This window comes from Natator depressus, chromosome 2 (genome assembly GCF_965152275.1).
Source record: "Natator depressus isolate rNatDep1 chromosome 2, rNatDep2.hap1, whole genome shotgun sequence".
Lineage (NCBI taxonomy): Eukaryota > Metazoa > Chordata > Testudines > Cheloniidae > Natator > Natator depressus.
In genome coordinates, this window is record NC_134235.1 from 195877224 (window position 1) to 195900677 (window position 23454).

At 40.4% G+C, this 23454-nt stretch overlaps 1 protein-coding gene across 2 annotated transcripts in view; it reads left to right on the forward strand.

The window, feature by feature from the left end:
- Positions 1 to 23454, forward strand: part of ZNF385D (zinc finger protein 385D) — a 620384-nt gene that overhangs the window by 135257 nt on the left and 461673 nt on the right. For both annotated transcript variants that reach the window (XM_074945662.1, XM_074945663.1), the window contains one exon: positions 45 to 323. In XM_074945662.1, coding sequence (XP_074801763.1) covers positions 45 to 323 — 279 coding nt within the window. The remainder of the gene's footprint in view (positions 1 to 44; positions 324 to 23454) is intronic.

A 23454-nucleotide genomic window follows, 5' to 3' on the forward strand; every position in this document is an offset into this window, starting at 1 on the left:
ATACTGTGCATCATTCATGATTTTTATTGATTTTTTTTATTTAGAAAATATGAAGAAGCCCTGGAGCCCTGATGTACCGCATGGTAATCATTCTTACACCCCAGGTTTCCCAAGTGTACCAGACAGGGAAAGTGAGACAGAATTAGCACCTGACGACAGTGAGGAAAAGGAAGAGAAGGAGAAAAAACACACCAATTTCACTTTGTGCAATGTTTGTAACATTCAGTTGAACTCTGCTGCTCAAGCACAAATCCACTATAATGGCAAATCACATCAGAAGAGATTAAAACAGCTCAGCAATGGAAATCTTAAAAATGATAATGGTAAGCTTTAAACCTATATATTTTCCTCTTGTGTGAGGTGTATGTGCTTGTCTGCTTAGTTCATGCAAGCCTATTTAAACTGTTGGTTCTTTGCAATATTGACATAATTGACTTCGGCAAATATGTCATGTGAAAAATGTTCATGATATCGGTATTTTTTGGCATTTTTTTGGTAGTACTCTTGGTTTATACACACACCTACTTCAGTTTCTGTGCCAATAAGAAATAGAAGCAGCAAAGTTGATATCCTATGCCTGTAACACTGAGGAGTAGCATTAGATTTAAGGTTTTTAAATGACTTAAATATGCCTCCTAGTAAATCTTCATGTTAGAACTCTTTTTGGTAAATATCGGATTAAAACAAATGGAACTAAACTTATGTCAAAATGTTCTCTGTGCAAGCCAAGTAAACTTGTACCACAGATTAGCCCACTATGTACTGTATTGTAGATAAAGAGTATTATTGATATGGATCTGAGAAAAGTAACATTAAATATGATTTAAAGATGATCTAGGCCTGAGCCAAAGCACATTGCAGTTAATGGAAAGAATCCCACTGGCTTCAGTGGATTTTGAATGAGACCCAACCTGAGTGTTTGTCTGTTGCTAATGGTTTTTTGCCTGTATTGTTTCAAAGGTACTGGTTTAAACTTTGGTGCACACAGTGTTGTTGGTCCAGGTTCTTCCTGTACTCCACTTGCATTTTACAGAGTTTAAACCTATTCAGTGGCTTTTTTTGTCTTCAGACTTTTATTGAGCTGTAAAGCCTGTTAATAGAGTGTTTTACTTTTCATATTTTTAAGGCAGTAGCAACACTTGTTGAAATTAATTATTTGCATAACTGATTCTAATGTTGTTTTGCATATAGGGATAATACACCAATACTGTGTATAAAGATATTTTTGTTGCTGGTGTATTTTACAGTATATGGTAAGAAAATCATTCCAAGCCTGATCCTGTTTGATTTGCTCATTCAAGTCTTAATCCATGTCCCACTGAAGTTTATCAAAAGACTCTAATTGACTTCAGTGGGAGATGGATCAAATATTCTATTATGTTAACAAGACCAGCTGACATCTGTGAGTTTTGCAGAGTAGTTTTGGTCACTTGATGCAGTGTTTTTCCTATAAGTAATCAAGGTGAATGAAATGCTTGTAATATAAACATGGTTAGAATTTTATGTACAGAAGCAGGAAGAACCTATTTGAGATAATATCTTTCAACATCATTGTTAGGGGGCTTATTCCTTCACCCACTTACTTCCCTGGTTCTTCTCACATGAACAGAGAGCAACAATACCCGAAGTCCAAAGGTGCAAACAATTCGATGTTTATTGGGGTGAACTTCCAGCAAGCATGATTCCAGTTTCCTTCCTTAGTATCCTCCTTCCCAACTCTGACACCACAGAGCCTTACACCTGTGTCCCTGTTCCCATTTCTCCCTTTAACCAAACAGGATTCCAGTTTCCTTACTCCCATTCCCTGTTCCCATTTCCCCCTTTAGCAAAACATGGTTCCAATTTCCTTACCCTCATTCCCTGTTCCCATTTCCCCCTTTACACACACCCACCCCCTCCCACCAAGGCCCCCCCACTTCCTCATTGACTACAGATTATATAGTAAAACTTGAGTTCGGCTTAGCTATACCTTAACCAATCATTTTCCTGAAATTTAACTAACCAATCCTAACATATTGTAACATGATTATGTAACCAATTATATCCCACCACCTTAATTAGTTTACACCCAGCAAAATTAATTATACAGCAGACAGGAACAATCACAGAACCAGACAGAGATTATACAGACAAACAATAGCAAAGTGGGAACTATAATGACAAAACAATACAGAAGTGAGGATTTCACATCCCAGTATTGATAAGTGAGTTCTTGCCAGACAGGATGCTGTTTCCTTTTTACATTTTTCTAGGCACTTCCCTTTCTCTGGAGGTGATAGGCATTATCAGGACAGGATTGTATTCCTAACAGCCCAATAGCACCTTCTTTCAATGTGACTAGTTTGGAATGTGAGGATGTGACCGTTCGCTTCCTAGCTTATGGCTGCCTCTGCTGCTTAGCCAAAGGCCTTAGCCTAAGCACAGGGCCTCAGACTGTCACAGTAAGAGAAGGCCCTTACACCAGCAGACAGTGATTTTGATTCTCTCTTTTATACTTCTAGAACTAGCCAAGTGATAAGAATACCCCTAAATTCTTAAAGTACAGGCCTTTGCAGACAGGCCTGAATATCTATATCCTAACAATCATTTTGGTTTATTTCATATAAAAGGGAGGAAAAATATAGGTTTCATCTAGGATCAGTGTAATTATTTATTATTTGTATTAAAATAACACATGGATGCGCCAGTCATAGTTATGGGCTCCATTGTTCTAGACACTGTAGAAACAATGAGCAAAAAATGTGGTATCTGCCCCCAAAAATGTAGTTTAATTTATGTAATACCTTAAATTCTTAGGTCCTGATCCTGCAACGTGTAGTGCTCAGCTAGGCTGCTATGTCCATGCAGCGCTACACTGAAGTCAGTGGAGCTCTCTGTGGTTGTAGCCAGTCTGTTTGCATGCAACAGGTTACAGGACTGAGGCCTTATATGATGTATATATGATTGTGTTGTGTTTTTTTTCTTCAAACTAAATGCATACCTTTAAAATGTTCTGTACTAAAATCCATTTCTGGGATGAAATTCAACCTGTGCATAGGGTTGCCAAATGTCTAATCACAGAAACCCTTGCCCCGCCCCTTCTCCAAGGCCCAGCCCCTGTTCACTCCATCCCCCCTCCCTCTGTCACTCACTCTCCCGAACCCTCCCTCATTCATTTTCACTGGGGGGGGCAGGCTCTGGCTAGGGGTGGGGGATGAGGGGTTTGAGGTGCTGGAGGGGGTTCCTGGCTGGGGCAGGGGGTTGGGTTCAGGGGGGTGCAGGTTCTGGGGTGGGGCCAGGGATGAGGGGTTTGGAGTGCAGAAGGGGGCTCTGGGCTAGGGCAGGGGATTGGGGTATGTGGAAGGGGGTGAGGGCTCTGGTTGGGGGTGTGGGATCTGGGTTGGGACTGGGGATGAGGGGTTTGGGGTGCAGAAGGGGGCTCTGGGCTGGGGCTGTGGGGTTCAGAGTGTGGGAGGGGACTCAGGGCTGGGGCAGGGGGTTGGAGTGTGGGAGAGGGTGTGGGGTGCGGGCTCCAGGAGGGAGTTTGGGTGCAGGAGAGGGCTCAGGGCTGGGACAGGGGGTTGGGATGGGGAAGCCAGTGTGGGGTGTGGATTCCAGGCAGCACTTAACTCAGGAGGCTCCTGGAAGTGGCCAGCATATCCCTCTAGCTCTGTAGCCAGGGGGCTCTGCGCGCTGCAGTTCCTGGCCAATGGGAGCTGGGAAGACAGCGCTTGGGGTGGGGACAGCACGTGGAGCCCCAGTGGCTGCCCCTATGCATAGGAGGTGGACATGCCAGCCGCTTCCCGGGAGCAATGCGGAGCCGGTTACGGAGCCTGTCAGACCCATTGCACCGGCAACTGGACTTTTAACAACCCGATCAGAGGTGCTGACCGGAGCCACCAGGGTCCCTTTTCGACTGGGTGTTCCGGTCGAAAACCAGACACCTAGTAACCCTACCTGTGCAAAGTACTAGTACGTGGCCTATGCACAATACACATCCTGAAAACAGGATTTAAGTGGTGTGTAGTCTTTATGCTGCCTCTGTGTACATGGCAGTAGTTCATCGTTTGAGAATCTATTGCAAAAAATGTGATGATGTTGCGGAGATATAATGGGAATGACTATTTCACCATGCGTAGGTGAATGTGTGTTTTTTTTCCTTTAAAACAACCCAGATGCTCTATTAGAATTGTAGGACTTCTAAAGAGTAGTTTTATGGAACTGTTCATAGTTCAGATGTAGGCATAATCCCTATTAAATCATGTGCACAACTCCCATTGAAATTAAACGCCAACAATGCAGATCATCAAAAGCACTGAGGTTATAAAAAAAAATCATTGTTTATTAAATGTCTTCAATGGAAGTTTCGATTGGATTATTGTAGTGAAATATGCACTAATTTATGTGATTTATAGAAAGTGCTCCTTGTAAGAAAAACAAGTTTATTTTTGTACTTTATGCCATGGCAGCAACAGAACTTGTTATGAAGCATCACTGAAATGAGTAATGTGTAAGATACACAGGACTTGAATAATACTGAAGTATTTATATTTCAGAGTTATCTGAAGTAGAGTATTTAGTCTTGTCTCCTCATAAATGTCCCCAGATTATTTATGGCTGCATACATCAGAGAGGAGGTAATTGCACATCTAGCTCCTTGTTTGTGAGTGCAGTTTTTCAGTTTGCTTGAACACATGCAAAGTTTTTCACCCATACCAGTCTGTTTAGAAAACCGCTGAAAATGTGGGCCTGGTTAACTTCATACCATGTCTAGGGAGCACAGGAAATCCTGAAAAATCAGGAAGTCTTCACAGAATGTATGGTGAGTGAAACTTTTTTGTGTATTGTCCTCTTTGCCTACCTATTTCTATATCTCTGTTTCTGTATCTTTGAATTAGGAATTTGCATGTCAGGTGGCAAAATCTCAGCACTGCTGCAGGTTTTATGTGTGTTTCATTGTTTTCATTCCATAATGTTCTGCCATTGAAAGTGGGTTAGACATTAAGCTTTATTAATACTCATTTTCCCAGCAGACATAGATGCTGGAACTAGGAGTTGCCTGGCTTGAAATGGTTTCCATCATATTCAGGGTTTACAGTTTGGTTCAATGGCTTTCAGGACCCTCCTTATAAAAATTGTTTCAGCACCCTGGCAGAATCTCAAAGCCAAAACAATAGTACATTTTAATTAATCCCTGAGAGCAGACAGTATGTAGTCTAGTGGTATGTGCTCTCATCTTCATACACAGGGATTTACAAACACCATTTCCATTAGCAGGAGTTACACATGTAAATCCCTGGATATTGAGATGAGAATGAGACTCACCTTGAAACAGCTAATTTGATAAAGATAATAGTTATAATTTGTTCCCTTTCATTTGGGATACATATTAAAATATTAGGTGCTATTTATATATCAAATTCTGTACAAACCAAATATGTTTGAGTATTAAAAAATCTTCAAAAATAGATATTGTTTAAACAAACAGGGTCAAAGCATACAACCATGTAGCCTGGGAGTTAACATGCTGCTTATATGCAGTGTCAGTGTGGAAACACAGGGATGGCTCTGACCTCATGTGGATCCCCGTGGAATCTGCTAGGTTTTAGGGTAGGTCACACATGCTTTTCCACCCACTGATGGGATAGTGTGGGGAGGGGCAGGTTCTGTCGGAGGAGGTAACCTAAACCCATTGAATTTTAGGCAGGATTTCCCTGTGGACTTGTTTGCTTAAAAATTGAGAGTATAATATGGCCCTGAGTGAGATCTGGCCCGTTTGTTTTATCACATGCACATGTATCTATACTTTCAGCACTCTTTTTGCAATAACTGTTGCTTAAATAATACCATGAACTTTTAAAATAGGCTACTGAGCTGCTTTCTTTATAAAATGCCATTATATATACATATGTATATAAAATCTGATTGTAAAAGCAGCCACTTGTTAAGCCCAATGTACAGGTCCAGTCATTCTTAATAGATTAAATTCTGCGGTAAATTAAATGATGAAAACAAACAGAAGCCTTTGTTTCATGAAAAAGTTTTCTAAAGCCTACACATGAGCAGTTACGGGGCTATCTCCTGTGTTGTCTGGCACAGTGAAGTGCTTGCCATCTGCAGTAGAAAATCCAGTTTCCAAGCGCAGTGATTCATGGATTGCAAAGACATCCAAGATCAGTGCAAGGCAGAGGAATATGCTTTTTTGAAGCTAATACACAATTGCAAGGTTGGTGAAAATATTGGAGTGCAACTGCTCCTTGTTTTGTGTCATCTGTGAGTTATTCCCACAAAGCAAGACGTGTTAGTGTTTTATATTGCGAGGGGAGTAATACAAATTGAGAACAGATTTATGTGAAGTAACAGCCCCTCTCTTGCTTCCAAACAAATTTGCAATGGACTGCTGAAGAGAAGTAGGATTCAGCTGTATTATGTTTGACTGTGTAATTAAAACTTCTCACTACAGTCTTTATCTTCAAAATATAAACGAGATAGACTAGATATCTGGCTAGATATAAACCAAATAGAGCCAAAAAAAAAAAGTTACTGTACTTTAGTATCCCTACATTATTTAATTATAAATTACATTGTTTTAAATATAAAGCCTGTTTATCAGAAAAAATACAGTGTATAAACAGCAGCATCACCATGGTAAAAACTGCATCTCCTTGCAGGTATATCCATGTCTGTATTGAATTTTTGAAACTGAGAAGGAAAAACACTTTAGTGCTTTCTTTAAAGTAATTGCTGAATGCAGTGTGAACGAATGAAGTGCTGCTGCAACTAAAACGGCTTCCCTGTGCAATAGTTTTTTGTCAATATTTTAAATAAGGTAGAAAATACTGGCATATAGAGGATGAGTGTACAAAATGCATATGATGCCACTTCCCATGACTCAAAAAAATTGCAACCTAGGGCATTATTTGTTGTTTTGAACATAGGAGCCATTTACTTTAGTGAGGCAGTTGACAGTAGATCTTTTACCAAGCTCTGTGATTATTCAATTCCTGAATTCACAACCCAGACCAAGAATTATTCAGTATAGTGAGTCCTATTTACGGTTTTATATACTGAAATCTAAGTCTTTTCAGGAACATAAAAAATCCATTCTGATAAACTGGAACTTAAATTTATTTGTAATGTAAGCCAGTCCTGTTTTTGTGTGTGTGTGTGTGTGTTCTTAGAAACTTATATTTTAAAAAGGTGACATATTACTATTAAATGTTCAGTTTGTACATGCTGCTAATTGTAGAGACTTGTTCCTCTCGTAATTCAGCACTAAATATTGAGCATCAGTAGTCAATCCATAGTTATGTTTACATTGAGATTTGTGTTTAAAGTAGAATTAAAATCCATCTGTTTTACATTTTAATGATTGAATTTAGTTTCCAAATACAGTAACTCCTCACTTAACGTTGTAGTTATGTTCCTGAAAAATGTGACTTTAAGCGAAACGATGTTAAGTGAATCCAATTTTCCCATAAGAATTAATGTAAATGGGGGGGTTAGGTTCCAGGGATTTTTTTTTTTTGCCAGACAGTGTGTGTGTGTGTGTGTGTGTGTGTGTGAGAGAGAGAGAGAGAGAGAGAGAGAGATGTGCATTTCCCCTTTAAGTACACTGCCTTGTTAAGTTAATCAGCAAGCAGAGACCAGAAAGACAGATTTTTAAGTGATGACCAGTAATGAGGCAGAATTTGTTACAAGAGAAGAAAAGTAAAACACAACTCATGCCTAATTTAACAAGCTAAAATAAATTCAAAGCAAAGGTCTCTCTCCCCATGTATTTCAGAAGTCTCGTTGGCTGAATTTCTTTCCGTCAGGATCCCTTCCCCAGTCCAATGCTGCTTCCTCAAGAAAGAACCTCAAGAAGTCGTCAAGTCCAGCCCCCTGCACTGAGACAAGTCCTAGTAAACCTAGACCATCCCTGACAAGTGTTTGTCCAACCTGTTCTTAAAAAACACCAGTGATGGGGTTTTCACAGCCTCCTGTGGAAGCCTATGCCAGAGCTTAACTACCCTTATAGTTGGAAAGACTTTCCTACTGTGTAACATAAATCTCCCTTGCTACAGATGAACCCAATAACTTGTTTTCCTACCTTCACTCAACATGGAGAGCCAATTCATCACCATTCTCTTTATAACAGCTCTTAACATATTTGAAGATTATCAGATCCTCCCTCAGCTGTCTTTTCTCAAGAGTAAACATGGTTAACATGGGAGTTCTCTAGCAAACTCATGATAGCTGCTTGGGAACTTAAGTGAGCACTCAGCTACTCTGTTAAACCTGAGATAAGTTGGCTTGCTAATCCATGCCTTCAGCTGAGCATAAAGATTGCCATTATACCTAAGATAAGAAGTGCCAGACCTGAAGTTTTTCCTCCCTTCCTTGTGCACCCTCATCCTACATTGAACCCTGTCTCTCTGCTTTCATCTTTTCAACTCCTCTTTCTCATTCTGTTGCTCCTCCCAAACTTCCTTCTCCCACTATTCCCTTCATTGCTTTCTGACCCTTGTGCTGTCGTCCTCTTTTCTGACAAACGACTACACTCTCTACACCTTAATCTGCGTTTCAAACATGCTTCTTCCATAAAGGTGTCAACAACAGCGTCTCCCGCAAAATCTATTCAGATACTGCCATCTGAAGCATTATTTAGCTGAACTGAATTGTCGGTCCAATTTTAAATGAATGCTCACTGAGGTAGGGATTGTTTTTAATCTGTTTTGGATGCATTAAGCACACTTGAAACCCAAACACTAACATAGTTGTTATTTGTTTCAGCTACCCTAAGAATAGTCCCATTTGTATAATTTTAAAGATGTATGGAAATTCTTAATCTGCCATTCTTCACTTCTTCCTGAGTGTGGCATCAGTATCATTTCTGAGAGAACTAGCATTTGAGCTGTACTTGTTTAAATTCCCTGACTGTTGAAGCCTGGTTTGTATGGTCTCCCCTCTCATTCTGTTTATATCATTGGTTTCAATATAGACTATGACGATTGTGAATTCTTTCCAAACCCTGTCAGTCACTTGTCTTCCTTTTTAATATGATGTCTTTTTCTGCTTTGGCATTTGGCAGGCAACAAATCATATGAGTCATGACCACACACTATACTTATTAACAACATTTCAAGGTATTAATTTCTCCCCAACTGTCCAGTTTTTCTCCCACTCTGTGTAGAGGCATATGTACAATACTTATGTCTTAAACTTACATTTCCTTGTCCCACCATCTGTGCATGCATTGTAATTCTTAGGATCTCACAGAATTTAAAATTCTGTTTGGTAATATATCTTGTGAGATTTACATGGGCCATTACAATTTCCTTTCTCTTCTGTCCACAGTAATCCAGGTAGCACTTTCTTCTGTTCTTGGTCTTCTATTCTTTTCACTCAAAATCTGCCTTGTTCTTGGTAGTTGCCTTTCTGAATTTTTCATCAGGTAATGTTTCATTCTGTGATGGGGCAAGGCCAGATGGCAATAGAAAAGTAGTGGGAGATAGATATATTAGCTCCAGGCTAAACAAATCCCTGGTACCAGGATAAGTGAAATGGCAGCTGCTCCAGGTCAATTAAGACACCTGGAGCCAATTAAGAATTCTCCAAAAGGCAGGGAGAAATGTCCCACCAGCTAAGCAGTGCCACCGGACCCTGTGATGTATCTTTGTTGTACAATATTTCCAAAAAAGTTAGAACTCTTTAGAAATGGGAGCAAATTCCAGCAATGGCCACATTCAGAGAGAGGTTCTGACTTTACACTGTCAGGTCATCCTTTTCAAGTGTGTAAGAGCTGTGTGATCTTGTGTCCTGAAGGAAGTGTCTTGCAGTAGCTAACAGAGTGGTATCTGTGACGGGGGATCTAAAAGAGAGGCAATATAAAGTGAACAATAAAAATGTGGGGAGAATCCTCAGGGATTAAAGAAAATTTGAGCGGGCACTCTAACTTAGCTAATATCAGGGACTGGGTGCATGGTCAAGGGATACTGTGGGGTTTTTTTTCTTCACATAATTCAACATAAGTTTGACAATTTACCCAAATAAATCTATGTTCTCAAAAAGCCTTTGAAATGTAAGACTAAAACAAACTTTACTTTAAAGCCTCTTTAAATATTTTTACAGCTCGTTAAATTGCCTACATTGTGTTCTTGTGTATGCCAGTTACATACACCAGCTCTCTTACTCCAAGGCAAACTACCTAGTTTAAATTAAATAGATAAGATCCTTGCCTCAAAAAGATTAAATTAAGGAACAAAATTACTATAGTTTAGAACTCAGTCGTCTCCAAATTTCCGCTAGTAGCAGTGACAGAGGGAAAAGCAGATAATGCAGGGGTTTCATCATGTTCTCCATTAATCAAAGATACACGAAAACAAATATGTCTGTTCCTGATGATGTACAAGAGTACAAATATTAATTGCATTTCAATATAATTCCAATAAAATAATTAACTTTTAAAGCAAATTATTGAAGCTATTAAGAGCAGAACCATTGACATATTTATAATATAGACCAAATGGCTCAGTTTAACCATGGGCACATTAATTAAAAATAAGTTTGAAAGTTTGGCATGAAAATATATGGTGGTTGGTTAATATCTAATGTTTTGTGTTGAACAAAACATATAGAAAATACAGTTAAAAATGTGGTATTTGAAACCCAGTATCGAAAGTACTGTATATCAGCACCAGTGTGCTCTTAGTTTGAACTTAAAATCTCTCACTTCTAGAGAATAAAAAATGGTCATAATAATTCATTATATTCTCTTTGACTTTTATCTGCAACTCTTTTGACGTCAACGGCTCTTGTTACATACAGACATGAGGAAACCGAAGAAAAAATCATGGAAGTACCAGGCTTGGACAATAATGTATTATCCTGACTTGCAAAGCTGGCATTTAAAGACTTATTACTCAGAAATGAAGTTTCTGGAGAACAGTTGTAAACTTCTAAAGTTTTATGAACATCACAATTTAAAATTGTGTAACTTCAAAAGAAAACAAGCAGTATTTCTGTCGCTAAGTAAGAACACTTAAATAAGAGAGGCTGACTGAATGCATCCGATGAAGTGAGCTGTAGGTCACGAAAGCTTATGCTCAAATAAATTTGTTAGTCTCTAAGGTGCCACAAGTACTCCTTTTCTTTTTGACTCAACATAGAGGCCCTGAATACTAGTCAGAAATGAAGTATTTCAACTTTACCATCACATCTGGAATATTAAAGCAGGGAATGCTTTTGCCCCTGTCATCTATCTGTCTGTCTCTCCTTTGGTTCTATTAAAAAGACTTGTTTGTAAGTACTGGGGTAGTTATAAATTAGCCATAACATTTTGCTGTGCAGGCTGAAAATACATCTAGGCTGCAAAGATTCAGTCCAGTAACTTACATTTCTCTGGTCTTCCATCAAGACCCGCATAGGAAATCTGCAGTGGGGCCTGGGCAGAAATTGTTTGCCCCCTGTTTTAACTTCTCTGAACTGAAACATACTGACTGTTGGATGGCCCTCCGTGAAAGATTTTACAAAAAGGGCATTATGGAGCATGGACTAGGTCTAGGTTTATGCACATACACTTCTTGACATGACAGTGGTTTCTAGCCACAGTCCCCATCAGCTTATTCTTATTCCAAATAAAAATACCTAGATCTTGGGGCTAGCTTCAGTCAAAATGGTAGTGCAGTTCTTTTTGCAGGGTTACCTGTTCAGATATTCACCATGCCTGTTTACAGGTGCTATCAGAATTTTGTTGAATTGATTTTTGTCAAAGATCTAGAATAAATTAATTATTTTTTTGGCTCATCCATTAACCTTCCAAACAGCATCTAATTGTGGCTTTAATTTGCTAGGCAAACAATATGGATAAGATGTTCAAATTCACATCAATAGGAATTGGGCATATGAATCCCTGAATTGGCTTTGAAAATCTTAGCCTACATATTTTACTAATTGACTCTACTTGTTGATAGTGTAGATGGACAAGTCCAATGAGTCAAATCACATAAAAATTATTCTGATGTATTATTGTCTTTAGTTTTTAAAATTTTTCTCCAATATGTTTCCAAAAAGTTAATCACCAAAAAAAAAAATCTACTGTGTATTCCAGTAATAACTGTTAAATACTGATTTATGCCCATGCAAGGCAAAATAATTGAGACTAAAGACTATAACTGTATCAGGGTCTTAACATTTCTAGAATGTTGTTGTTTTTATTAATGTGTTTTGTGTTGTCTTACACAAAACACATTAATTGTGTTGTCTTTAGACAGATCTGTGTGACATCCTGAGTAATTGAGTTGTTGATAGTATTACTAATGCTAGTCGTACCTTTATGTAACAATGATTTTTGTCAATAGTAATATCAGGTGGTGTAATTGCAATTCAGTGCAGTTAACATATCTCTGGGATTTTAGTGAGAACAAATGTGCAGCTTCTTATCACTAAATTTTAGAGTAACTTCCGTGCAATTGTTCTTTTCTTGTTTTAGGCCTTATCAATAATAAACTATGCTTACTGTACTACATATAATCATAGAAAAAGCTCAAGAAATGTGACTAAACTGATCTCCAGTTACTCATGTGTAAATCTGTCACCATACTTTGTTTCTGGATACAGTATGCATTTCCATTTAATCTGTCTGACAGGACTGTTCCCGCTCTACAGTCACTCTCTTATAGATAAGATGCCATTAAATTTCGGTGGTTGAGGCAGTGCATGAAAATGCAAAATGGCAGAAGCGATGAGCTTATAATGCATTTTCTGAAGAACGAAAACATCCAATCAAATAACATGTCTGCTTTCCCTTTGACAACCCTTCCATACACTGGTAACTTTTGAAAGATTGCATTCATAATGAAGTATTTCACGATGTTTTTGAGCATTCGCTAAAGTAGACAAGCAAAATTAGACATGCTAGTAAGAAATATGGAAGGCACAATGTGGATTCTGAAATAGGCTCGTTTCAGTTGCTTCATGCACAAATCAGTTGCCTAAAGTTTCCACTTGCCTTCCAGACTGTCTCTATGTAGGGCTGGAGATCACCCACTGCATCCCAAAGATGCCTATAAAAGGCCCTGGGGAAGAGACTCTGATGCCAAGAGTTAAGGACAGCAATGGAATAGTAACAACTTTCCTACCCCATCCCTCCACTATGGGAATATGTAGTGCTAGAATCCCATTGGCCATTTCCTGAGGAAGCTCTAGGCCCCCCAGGAGGAAAAAGAGCTGTCAGTACATCAGTAACATGCCTTCACAGCCCTCTGAGAATAGTAGAACCAAACCTCTGAGAACAGGGTTATTTTCTATGTATTTATTTTTTCAGGAGGAAAGGGAAACCATATTGAGAGAAAAGACGGTGTTCACTATGATGAGGGAGTTGGAGGGGAGAAAGCATAGACAAATTCAAAGCCACTGTGTGAAAGGGCAGGGAGGGAAAACTTGGTGTGACAAAGAGATAATTTTATAGGAAAGTGAAACAATAAGGTTAAACTGAAAAGATAAACTTTAATGTAGAAAAGGATCAATAATGAGTAAGTAAGGGTGATATGAAACTTTTTTTAAAAAAAGATGCAAAAAGAACTGAAAACTTGAGAGAATATCAAATAGTGAGTGAAGTGCTGACCCCTTTTAAGTCAATGGGAGAACTCCCATTGACTTCAGTACGGTCCAGATTTTACCCTTTACGTTCACTTCTTTTCCCAGGCTTTGTCACATGAATTACCTACTTAGATTGTAGGATCTTTCAGGCAGGCACCTGTATATTGTATGAGAGGTTCCAAAGTGTAGTGCATTAATATAGGGTTGCCAACTTTCTACTTGTACAGAACCAAATACCCTTGCCCTGCCCTTCCTCCGAGGGCTCACCCATGTGCTGCCCCTTCTCTGAGACTCTGCTCATGCTCACTCCATCCCCCCCTCCCTTTGTCACTCGCTCTCCCCACCCTCACTCGCTCATTTTCACCGGGCTGGCTGAGGGCTGGGGTGTGGGAGGGAATGAGGGCTCCAGCTGGGAGTGCAGGCTCTGGGGTGGGGCCAGAAATGAGGAGTTCAGAGTGTGGGAGGGCGAATCCAGGCTGGGGCAGTGGGTTGGGATGCGAGAGGGGGTGATGGCTCTGACTCAGGGCTCGGGGTGGGGGGAGAAGGATGAGGGGTTCAGAGTATGGGAGGGGGCTCTGGCAGGGGGTTGGGGGGTGTGTGGGGGGGTGAGGGCTCTGGCTAGGGATGCAGGCTCAGGGGTGAGGATGAGGGTTTTGGGGTGCAGGAGGGTGCTCCAGGCTGGGGATGAGGGGTTTGGAGGGTGGCAGGAGGGATCAGGTTTGGGGCAGGGGGTTGGGGCCACAGGAGGGGGTGAAGGTGCAGGCTTCAGGAGGCGCTTACTTCAAGCAGCTCCCGGAAGCAGTGGCATGTGTCCCCCCCACCCCCCGGCTTCTCCACAAAGGTGCAGCCAGGCAAGTCTTTGCGCTGCCCTGTCTGCAGGCGCCACCACTGCAGCTCCCATTGGCTGCAGTTCCGGGCCAATGGGAGCTGTGGGGTTGGCGCTTGGGGCAGGGTCAGTGTGCAGAGCCCCCTGGCTGCCACTATGCATATGAGCCAGTAGGGGGACATGCCAGCTGCTTCCTGCGAGCTGTGCGACGTGGAGGCTAGCAGGGAGCCTGCCAGCCCCACTGTGCAGCACAAACTGGACAGTCAACGGCCCAGTCAGCGGTGCTGATCAGAGCTGCCAGGATCCCTTTTCAACTGGGTGTTCCAGTTGAAAACTGGACACCAGTTCATGCTACATTAATACTGTATCTGACAACGGTCTGTGTGCAGTAACAAATAGTGGTACCCCCCCCATGAGGTTGGGGTATTGCAATCAGGCAGAGAAAAGCTAGCTTCCCACTCTAGCTCCTGCTGCATATCTTCAGCCTCATTAGAGGGGCTTTAATAGGATCAGGGACAGGAAGGAAATACAGGTAGCAGTTCTTTCCCATTTAATGTCAATGCAGATCTCCAGAGTAGGATTTGGGTCTCATTGTCTTCAATGAGAGTTGTACCTGAGTAAACACTTGAGAGGAAAAAACTGATGACATTCCATGCACACCTTTCCTGGGCAAAACTTCTATTGACTTCAATGAGAATCTTGTCTGACAAGAGGGATTGCTTGATTCAGATTTGAATAAGGACTTCAGGATTTCCTGTCTCTTGCCCCTCTCCCCCCACCAGTGTGCATATACACATGCCCCAGCCTTTATATGTTTTTTTAATTCAGAGCCCATAATCAGAGGCTTCACATTGCACTAAAGCTAGAAAAACAAAACCACTCTGATCCAAGCCCCAAGATAATCAAAACTGAAAAAAATCCACTTTACTTGTATATCTTGTTCTTTGTTTCCCCACACAGCTAAACAAATGTAAAGATAAACAAAGCAATCTTCAAACAAGCTGTATCTTGTCTTGGTAGAAGAGGAATCGGTCTCATTTTGGAGGTTAGGTGATTTGACCATTAAATTACTGAGCAGCGCAACATATAATTCCTCATGTTAAAAGTTTGGTGATATTTGAAAGAAGTTTCGCATGGAAATATGACATCAGATGTTACCCCCGCTCTGCTGGGGGGAAAAAACAACAACATTGAAATATGAAGCAGTCTCATAGTATCTACAGCAAATTGCTAGCATCAATTTTACTTCAATCAGTTTTTTAATTGTATAATCCCACAGATACAATGATCTAAAGGCAATGTTAGATCTAATATGTTGACAATGTGTGTGTGAGGTGGGAGTCTTGTTATCTTGATCTCCATTTAGGATTGAAAGTCTGACAACTTCTGAGTAATGCTATACATAGCATGAAATTTTGGCAGTAACAACTGGGAATTTTAAAAAGGAAGCTGAGAAGGGGCTTCTGAGGAGTTGGAAACATGAGAGGAAAAGACCTGAGAAAAGTTCTTTCTCCGATTCATTTCAGAACAATTGGTTTAATGGTTGTTTAAAATGACATTTCCCCAGCCTGCCCTTCTCTTGCCATTTTTATGTATCATTCCATGTGCAGTTTGGTGCCTGTCTATTGCCCCAGAGGTATCTATATTTTAGTGATTATCTTAATATGCAACTCCAGTTATGCAGTTCCCTAATTATTCCTTGTTTAGGCAAAACTCATGATTTTAATATCAATAAAGATTTGATAGGCCCTTTGTTTATACGGGTCTCTTAAAAAACCACCAAGCTAATGGAGTAAATTGACATTTGTGGCATTTGAACCCAGGGTTCCAAGAAGTCTAGCAATTTCAACCCAAGCATTAAGCAAATGCTCTGGAATGAACCTAAGAGAGAACTTGTCTCCTGCTCTTTCCTTTTTCGCTTGCACTCAACACACACCACAAGCAAAAGTAGATAAGTTCTTTAAATTCCAACCATGTCCTTCCATAAACAAATAGTACTTCTGGTAACTTCAGTATGGACCATTACAGTATCAAGGGATATGAAATGCTTACTGTGTGCAATGGGTGGAAACTTTTTCTCCTCCCCTTTCCACTGAATAAAGTCAATTATTCGTGATATCTTTTCTGGAGACCTTATTTCTAACAAACCCCTCAGAAGCCCTCTCAGTTTCATTTTGGAATTTCCCACTTAATACTGAATGGCCTAGCAGCCAAACTTTCATGATATTTGTAGAATTACTCAGAAGTTGTTAGTCTTTCTACCCTATGTGGAGATCAAGATAAGTTTTTTTTCTGTCTCACAGATTGTCAGCGTATCAGGCCTAATATTATCATATGCTCATTAGATCATTGTGTCTATGGGATTATTCAGTTAGAAAAATGGATGGAAGTACAGTATAACTGATGCATTGCCTCCTTGACTTATGGGGCTGCTATTCACTTTAATGGCAGTTTGTTCTGAGTAAAGATTTCAGACCTGGTCCTTATTTTTCAAGGTGCTTTTGGAAAGGGGAAAGGAGCTATATAAAAAAATCTTATTTATTTTTACGATTCCAAATAATAGCCTTTCTGGGAGTTTTCTGAAGACTCACATGGCCATGTTACCCTTCACTGCACAGTATGAAAAGGGGCACAGTATAGTAGGAAAAACCCTCAAACTTGGGGAGAAGAGGAAGAAATGACTCTCCAGAAGAAGGAAAAAATGGGAAATTCCAGAAATCATTGGGGGCTTCTTCCTTCCAAATGCATGCAGTATAGGTGCCTCAGCAACTTTGGGAGGAAAGTGCATGGGGGTGGGTGGGGGGGAATTGTTTTGTGCAAATTCAGTTCTCTGTGGACCTGGACAGATTTCCATTTGAAAATTTGCTTGTAAATTACTGTTCTTGGACCATCCGTAATTAGCCCTGCACATATGTTAGCTGTCTTGGAGAGGGTAAAATGAAGGCAGGGGAATTAATCAGTGCTGCCATTGCTCTTAGTAGTGATGCTGTTGTTTTGTGTGTGGTGAGGGTAGCGTGGTGAGGATGGCTTTTTTTAGATCTGTGGGTCTGACTTGTTTTCTCATGGATCTTTGGTATAAGAGAGAAATTTGCAGTTTTCCCTCCTCCACTCTTATTCCGCTCCCCTTGCCCCATCTTCTGTGTGCTTCCAAGCCTCTCACCCTTGAGAGGAGAATCAGACAGGAACTCACAAGTATAAATTAGCAGGTTTCTTCCCTCCCCCCTCCCCCCCTCCGGGTTTTCTTGTTTGGGCCATAAATTGATGAGAAAATAGTATGTGGAGAAGGCAGGAGAATTTCAACACAATTCCACTTGCAGTCTTCCTTCTACTGAAGATATACTGTGTAGATAGAAAATAATTGTTTTTTACCTGTGTTTTCAGTGAACAGTCTTGAGCAATAAATTCAGGTAACTAACCAGTTCTGAACTATTTTGACTTGTTATGGAAGTACTGCATGTGGATATACGAGAAGAGGATCAGATATTCATGGTTATATTCATTTTGCTGAATGGCAAGAATGGCTACATAAATTATTAAATAAATGTACATATGCCGCTTAGCATTGAGGGGGTTTTGGTTAGTTATTAGAATAACATATAAATCTCTGCTCCTTTAAATGCAGTGATTTGAAAAATGAGGAATCCTGCCATATAAAGGTACAGCTTTCAGAGTGGTTATAATAAATCTCTTAATCTCCCTGAGCACTTATTCTCCTCTAGATTGTTCACAGGCATTTATCCACATGGCATTCATGTCCAATCTGTATTTAAATCCAGGCATGAATGTCTGAGAGTTGAGCTATCCATTTTCATGCACTCCTAGTGGGGGCTCCACCATAACAACTCTGGATGAAAAGAAAAAAAACCTAAACTCTGCCACATTTGGCTTCCATTTCAGCTTTAGCAGAGTACAGTTCAACCTCTGCTTGTCCTTGGTGATTACAGCATTAAAGAAAGCAATTATGTGGAAGAAAAACAGGCACTGTCCACAAAAAGTTTACATAGAGCAGATGGACAGACATTAGGCTACAGAACTATGAATTTAATGTGTTGCACAGTATGATGGGTCTGATTTGGGCCTGATAGCCATTTGAAACTGCTGTATAAGACTTCAGCACTTCTTTATATTCTGTACCAAAACTGTGGTACTTATCCTCAGTTGCTAAAAATGGGCATAACTCAGTCTGTTCCTTTTATGGAATCAGTAACTCACTGAAGGGTGTATGCTCACCAGACAGTTTGTGCACATTAGGATGACGTGTTTAACTTGTGCCACCTATTTTTGTAATACAATTTTTAAGTCTGTACCCTTTGATTATATTGTAATTAGAAAGAGGAACATAAAGCCTGGGAGTCCAATTGCACACGTTAGAGGCAACTATCTCTTGAACATCCAATATTTCCTATTCTGTTGATATAAGAAAGTATCTAAATTTTGGCAACACCATTGCCATAAAAATAAATTAAGGAACATGTATGTAACAGCTGTAAGGAGAGTTCTCAGTTGTTTACCATACATATATAATGTTCTTTGACTGTAAACTGGCCCTCTCTATATATAATTTGTATATAATGGACACTATTAATGAACTGATTTGCTTCTGAATAATTGATTAGTTGTGTTGATATTCAGTCAAATCCTCTTTGCTAAACTCTGGACCTCAGTTTCTAACCAAATATTCTCTTCATTCTCCTCTGCCCCCCACCACCTAGTCCCAAACTCCAAATTCCCCTCACCTTCACTGCAGCTGCAGGAAGTTCTCTGTTAATTCAGCCATACCTATATTAATTCAATCTACTTTGCCTAGATAACTTCAAATACAATGGTGACCCTCAAAACCAGTTTATTGCCAGTATACTTAAGATAAACAAACAACCCTCAGTACCTGTGGTATTCTTTCCTCTTTCCCTACTCTTAGGCCTTGTCTACGCTACACAGTTTTGTCAACAAAATTCAGCTTTTGGCAGAAGAGTGGTGCACACACTGAAATGCTCCTCCCACCAATGTAACTCTCCTGTTATGCCAACAAATTCAAACACGGGCTATAGGCAGGAACATTTGCTCACTACAATTAAAGCGCAAGTAGTAAGCATTACAGGAGTCATTCAAGGTGGCAAGTAAACATTGCCTGGTTGAATGCATCACATAAAGACACATTACTGGGGCTTATTGTCAAAATGCTCCTTCAAAGCCTCTCTGATTCAAATAGACTCTGAGCCCCCCTAATTGCCCTGGTATCTGGCTGCTCAAAATCAGCAGCCAGTCGGTCCACCTCAGTGCTCCACCCTTGGGGAAAATTTTCCCTCTTTGTTTTGCAAATATTATGCAGAGCACAGCAGGCTGCTATGACCATTGGAATATTTTCCTCATTGAGGTCTAATTTGACAAATAGACAGTGTCAGCAACCTTTTAATCTGCCAAAGGTACATTCAACGGTCATTCAGCACTTGCTGAGCCTGTTGTTGAGGCGCTCCTTGCTGCTGTTTAGGTTCCTGATGTAAGGCTTCATGAGCCCCCAGAGAAAGGGGTAGGCAGGGTCTCCCAGGATCACTGACATTTGCACATCCCCCTTTGGAATCTTCTAGTCTGGAAAGAAATTCCCAGCATGCAGCTTTCTATACAATTCAATGTTCCTAAATATCTGTGCACTGTGAACTTTCCCTGACCAACCTGCATTGATGTCAGTGAAATGGTCCCAATGATCCACCAGCGCCTACAAGACCATGGAGAAGTAGACCTTTTGGTTGATGTATTCGGTCACAAGATGGTCTTGGGGCAAAATTCGGATATGCATTCCATCTATCGCCCCACCGAAGTTAGGGAATCCCATTGCCCCAGAGCCATCAAGTATTTCCTGCACATTACCCAGAGCCACAGTCCTTCATAGCAGGAGGTGATTAATGGCCCTGCACACTTGCATCATCGCAACCCCATGGTGGACTTTCCAACTCCAAACTGATTCATGACTGACCAGTAGTAATCTGGATGTGCCAGCATCCACACAGCAATCACCACTTACTTTTCCACTGTGAAGGCAGCTCTCATACTGATGTCTTTGCACTCCAAGGCAGGGGCAAGCTCTTCACACTATTCCAGGAACGTAGCTTTGTACATTTGAAAGTTCTGCAGCCAATGCTCATCATCCTCTACATTCAATACAATGCGATCCCTTCACTAAGTGCTTATTTCCCGAGCCCGGTACTGATAGTCCACCACGTGCAGCTGTTCCATGAATGCCAGCAGCAATCTTGAATTGTTTGTTTTGATTGCACACAACAAGGCAAATACCACAGATTCATTTTCTGTTTTGCAGCTCATGAAATATTGCAGGACTAGTTGTGTTGTGTTCATAATACTTCTCACCAGACTGGTCAGTAGTGCAGGATCTATGCTTTCAGGCAGAGATGGTGGGCACACAGTTTACAGGGGATGTGCAAAAACAGTGCAAAAGGGAAGTCAGAAGCCCATGAATGATGGGATGGAAAGAACTGCATCATGGGTTGTTGAACATGCCCCCATGATGCACTGCGATCCATTCCCAGATCTCCCAGTGGCAGAGTGTGGCAAGTTGCACAGCGGAATAGTGCGCTCCCACTCTCTCTGTCAATGTAAGAGCACCAACTACGGATGCACTACAGCGACACAAGGAGAATTGTGTGGATGTGCACAACCATTATAATTAAAGCAGCTTATGACCATCGACGTAACTTAAATTGACTTAACTCTGTAGTGTAGACATGGCCTTTGGATATGTTTACACTACAGCTTAGGTCAGCATAACTTATGTCGCTGCGGGGTGTGTGTGAATAAATTACCCCCTTGCGCGATGTAAGTTACAATGATCTAAGTGCCAGTATGAAGCTTCTCCTGCTGACTTAGCTACTGCTGCTTACAGGGGCTGGAGTAGTTAAGCTGATGGGAGAGCTCTCTCCCGTCAGCTTAGAGTGGGTACATTAGCAAGCTTACAGCATATTCATGTTATCTAACTTCAAATACTTATTTCACTACCTCAGGTAACTGGTAAGATTTTTAAGGGTTTCTTTTGTAAATGTATTTAATCTGAAATATTACATTTGAAAATATTCCTACTCGTGTGTAAAGGATATTGGTGAGCTGTACAACAAAGACCTTGTTACCAATGGGTACTTTTAAAAAAAAATTACAGGGCTTTGTCTCATGCATAACTCTTAGTAGAAATCAAATTGTTAATAAAAATGTGATGCTTTTGTAAATATTGACATGTCCTGCCAGGATCCTTTTTAATGTTGAAAAAGTCTGGCTCAGATCATGATAGTATGATCAATCTTTCAGAGAGTTTATATACTGATGGACATTAGGAAGAAAATTGAATAAAGGCCAAGTTCTGCAAGGTGCTGCTCAGCTTTCATTAGCATTAGTGGGGGCAGGCCAGATGATGGAGGGGAGGGAAGAGGCCTGGCAAGAGGCAGCCCCGTACCGTAACATTCCCTACCGCCATAAACCCTCCAGGGGCTAAGATTACTAAACTTGCTTAAAGCCTTCTTCTAGTCTTTGTCAGAATCAACACTAACTGGTGAATAGGAATAAGCTTGCAAACTTGTTCTCACTAGGGTGCAAAGCTCTGGCCAACAGCTAATTGTGGTTCTGAATCATAAATGTGAAAGAACATGGCTTATCTTGTCTCCAGTTTGAGCAAATATTTATATAGGAGTGGACTGCATTTATATAGCTAGGAAAGTATTACTTAAGATCACAATTTTTTGAGATATTTGTATATTGCCTTGTGTGCAACATCATATATCTGTACAACAGCTTTTAAGTGAATTTCATCATGTTCAAAGGTAAAATGAAGATATAGTTCTGGAAAACTATTCATACATTAAATTTATCTGAATTAGGACTCTTCCAAACCTCACCATCTAAATATTTTCTTTAATAAATTAACATTCTATGTTTCTTTTATCCAAAAGCAATGAGATTGGTTTTTGTGGTCTCACACAGTTATGTTTACTGCAAATTGCCCCGCAGAGTGAAAATATTTCTTAGCAGTTATATTCCATTAGCCATAAAAATACCAAAATAAGTCTTGGACGTACATCTGTTTGAAAATGCATTTAATTGGTAATTCAGAATAGTTTATCTGAGGGAAGAGTGTTAACATTCCTTGGGATGGCATTTATTTTACGTTCATGACTGATGGCTATGGGCAGTTGTTATCCTCATGATGTCTGAGGGAGCTGCAATCCAGATCTTCCCTCATCCTGTGTGTACTGTTGCCACCATAGTCTCTCTTTTTGCAAGCTGCAGAGTAATGGGAACCAAAAATGTTATATAGACTCGGACGTTCCCGTGGTGTTACCTGGACCAGTGATCTGCTAGGTCACCCTAATCCTTGACTCTGGGAGCCAGACTTACCCTGCTGTACTGTGAGAACCCCCACTCCTGGACTGTTCACGCTCAACCTCTGGCATGTAAGCTGGTCCTTAGATTGTGCAACCCAATGACACTAGTCAATATCTCCAGTCCCAGACACAACCCCAGGAACCTTCTTCTTGCAGTGTCCAGTTATGCGTGCTGGACGCTGCAAGTTTATGAGTTCATCAATGTAACAAAGAAATTAATATGCACCAGGCTTGTTATTCCAAGGGGAGTCTCTGACACGCTTCAAACCAAACACACGGCTTCAGGTAGAATAAACAGACAAATTTATTAACTACAAAGATAGATTTTAAGTGATATCAAGTGATAGGCATTAATGATACACATATATGGATAGAGAAATGACTTTCAGCAGATTATAAACCTTCCCCGATACCTTACAAGGCATGCTTTATATGTAAGATCATGATTATATGAAAATGAGGAATATGGGGGTTACAGTACGTTCCCCCAAGGTATAGAATGTTACATAGATCCATCTACTTAAGGAGTGAAAACAGTTTGAGAAGCTCACTTCTGACTCTTAAGGAAAGTTATGGGCAGAAAGAACTCAAGTTTCTGTTTGTCATTTACGGCTTTAAATTGTCATTATTTGGTGTACTAGCTTCCTTTGTTATTCCAGCATCTAATACCTATACCTAAGTGAGGAA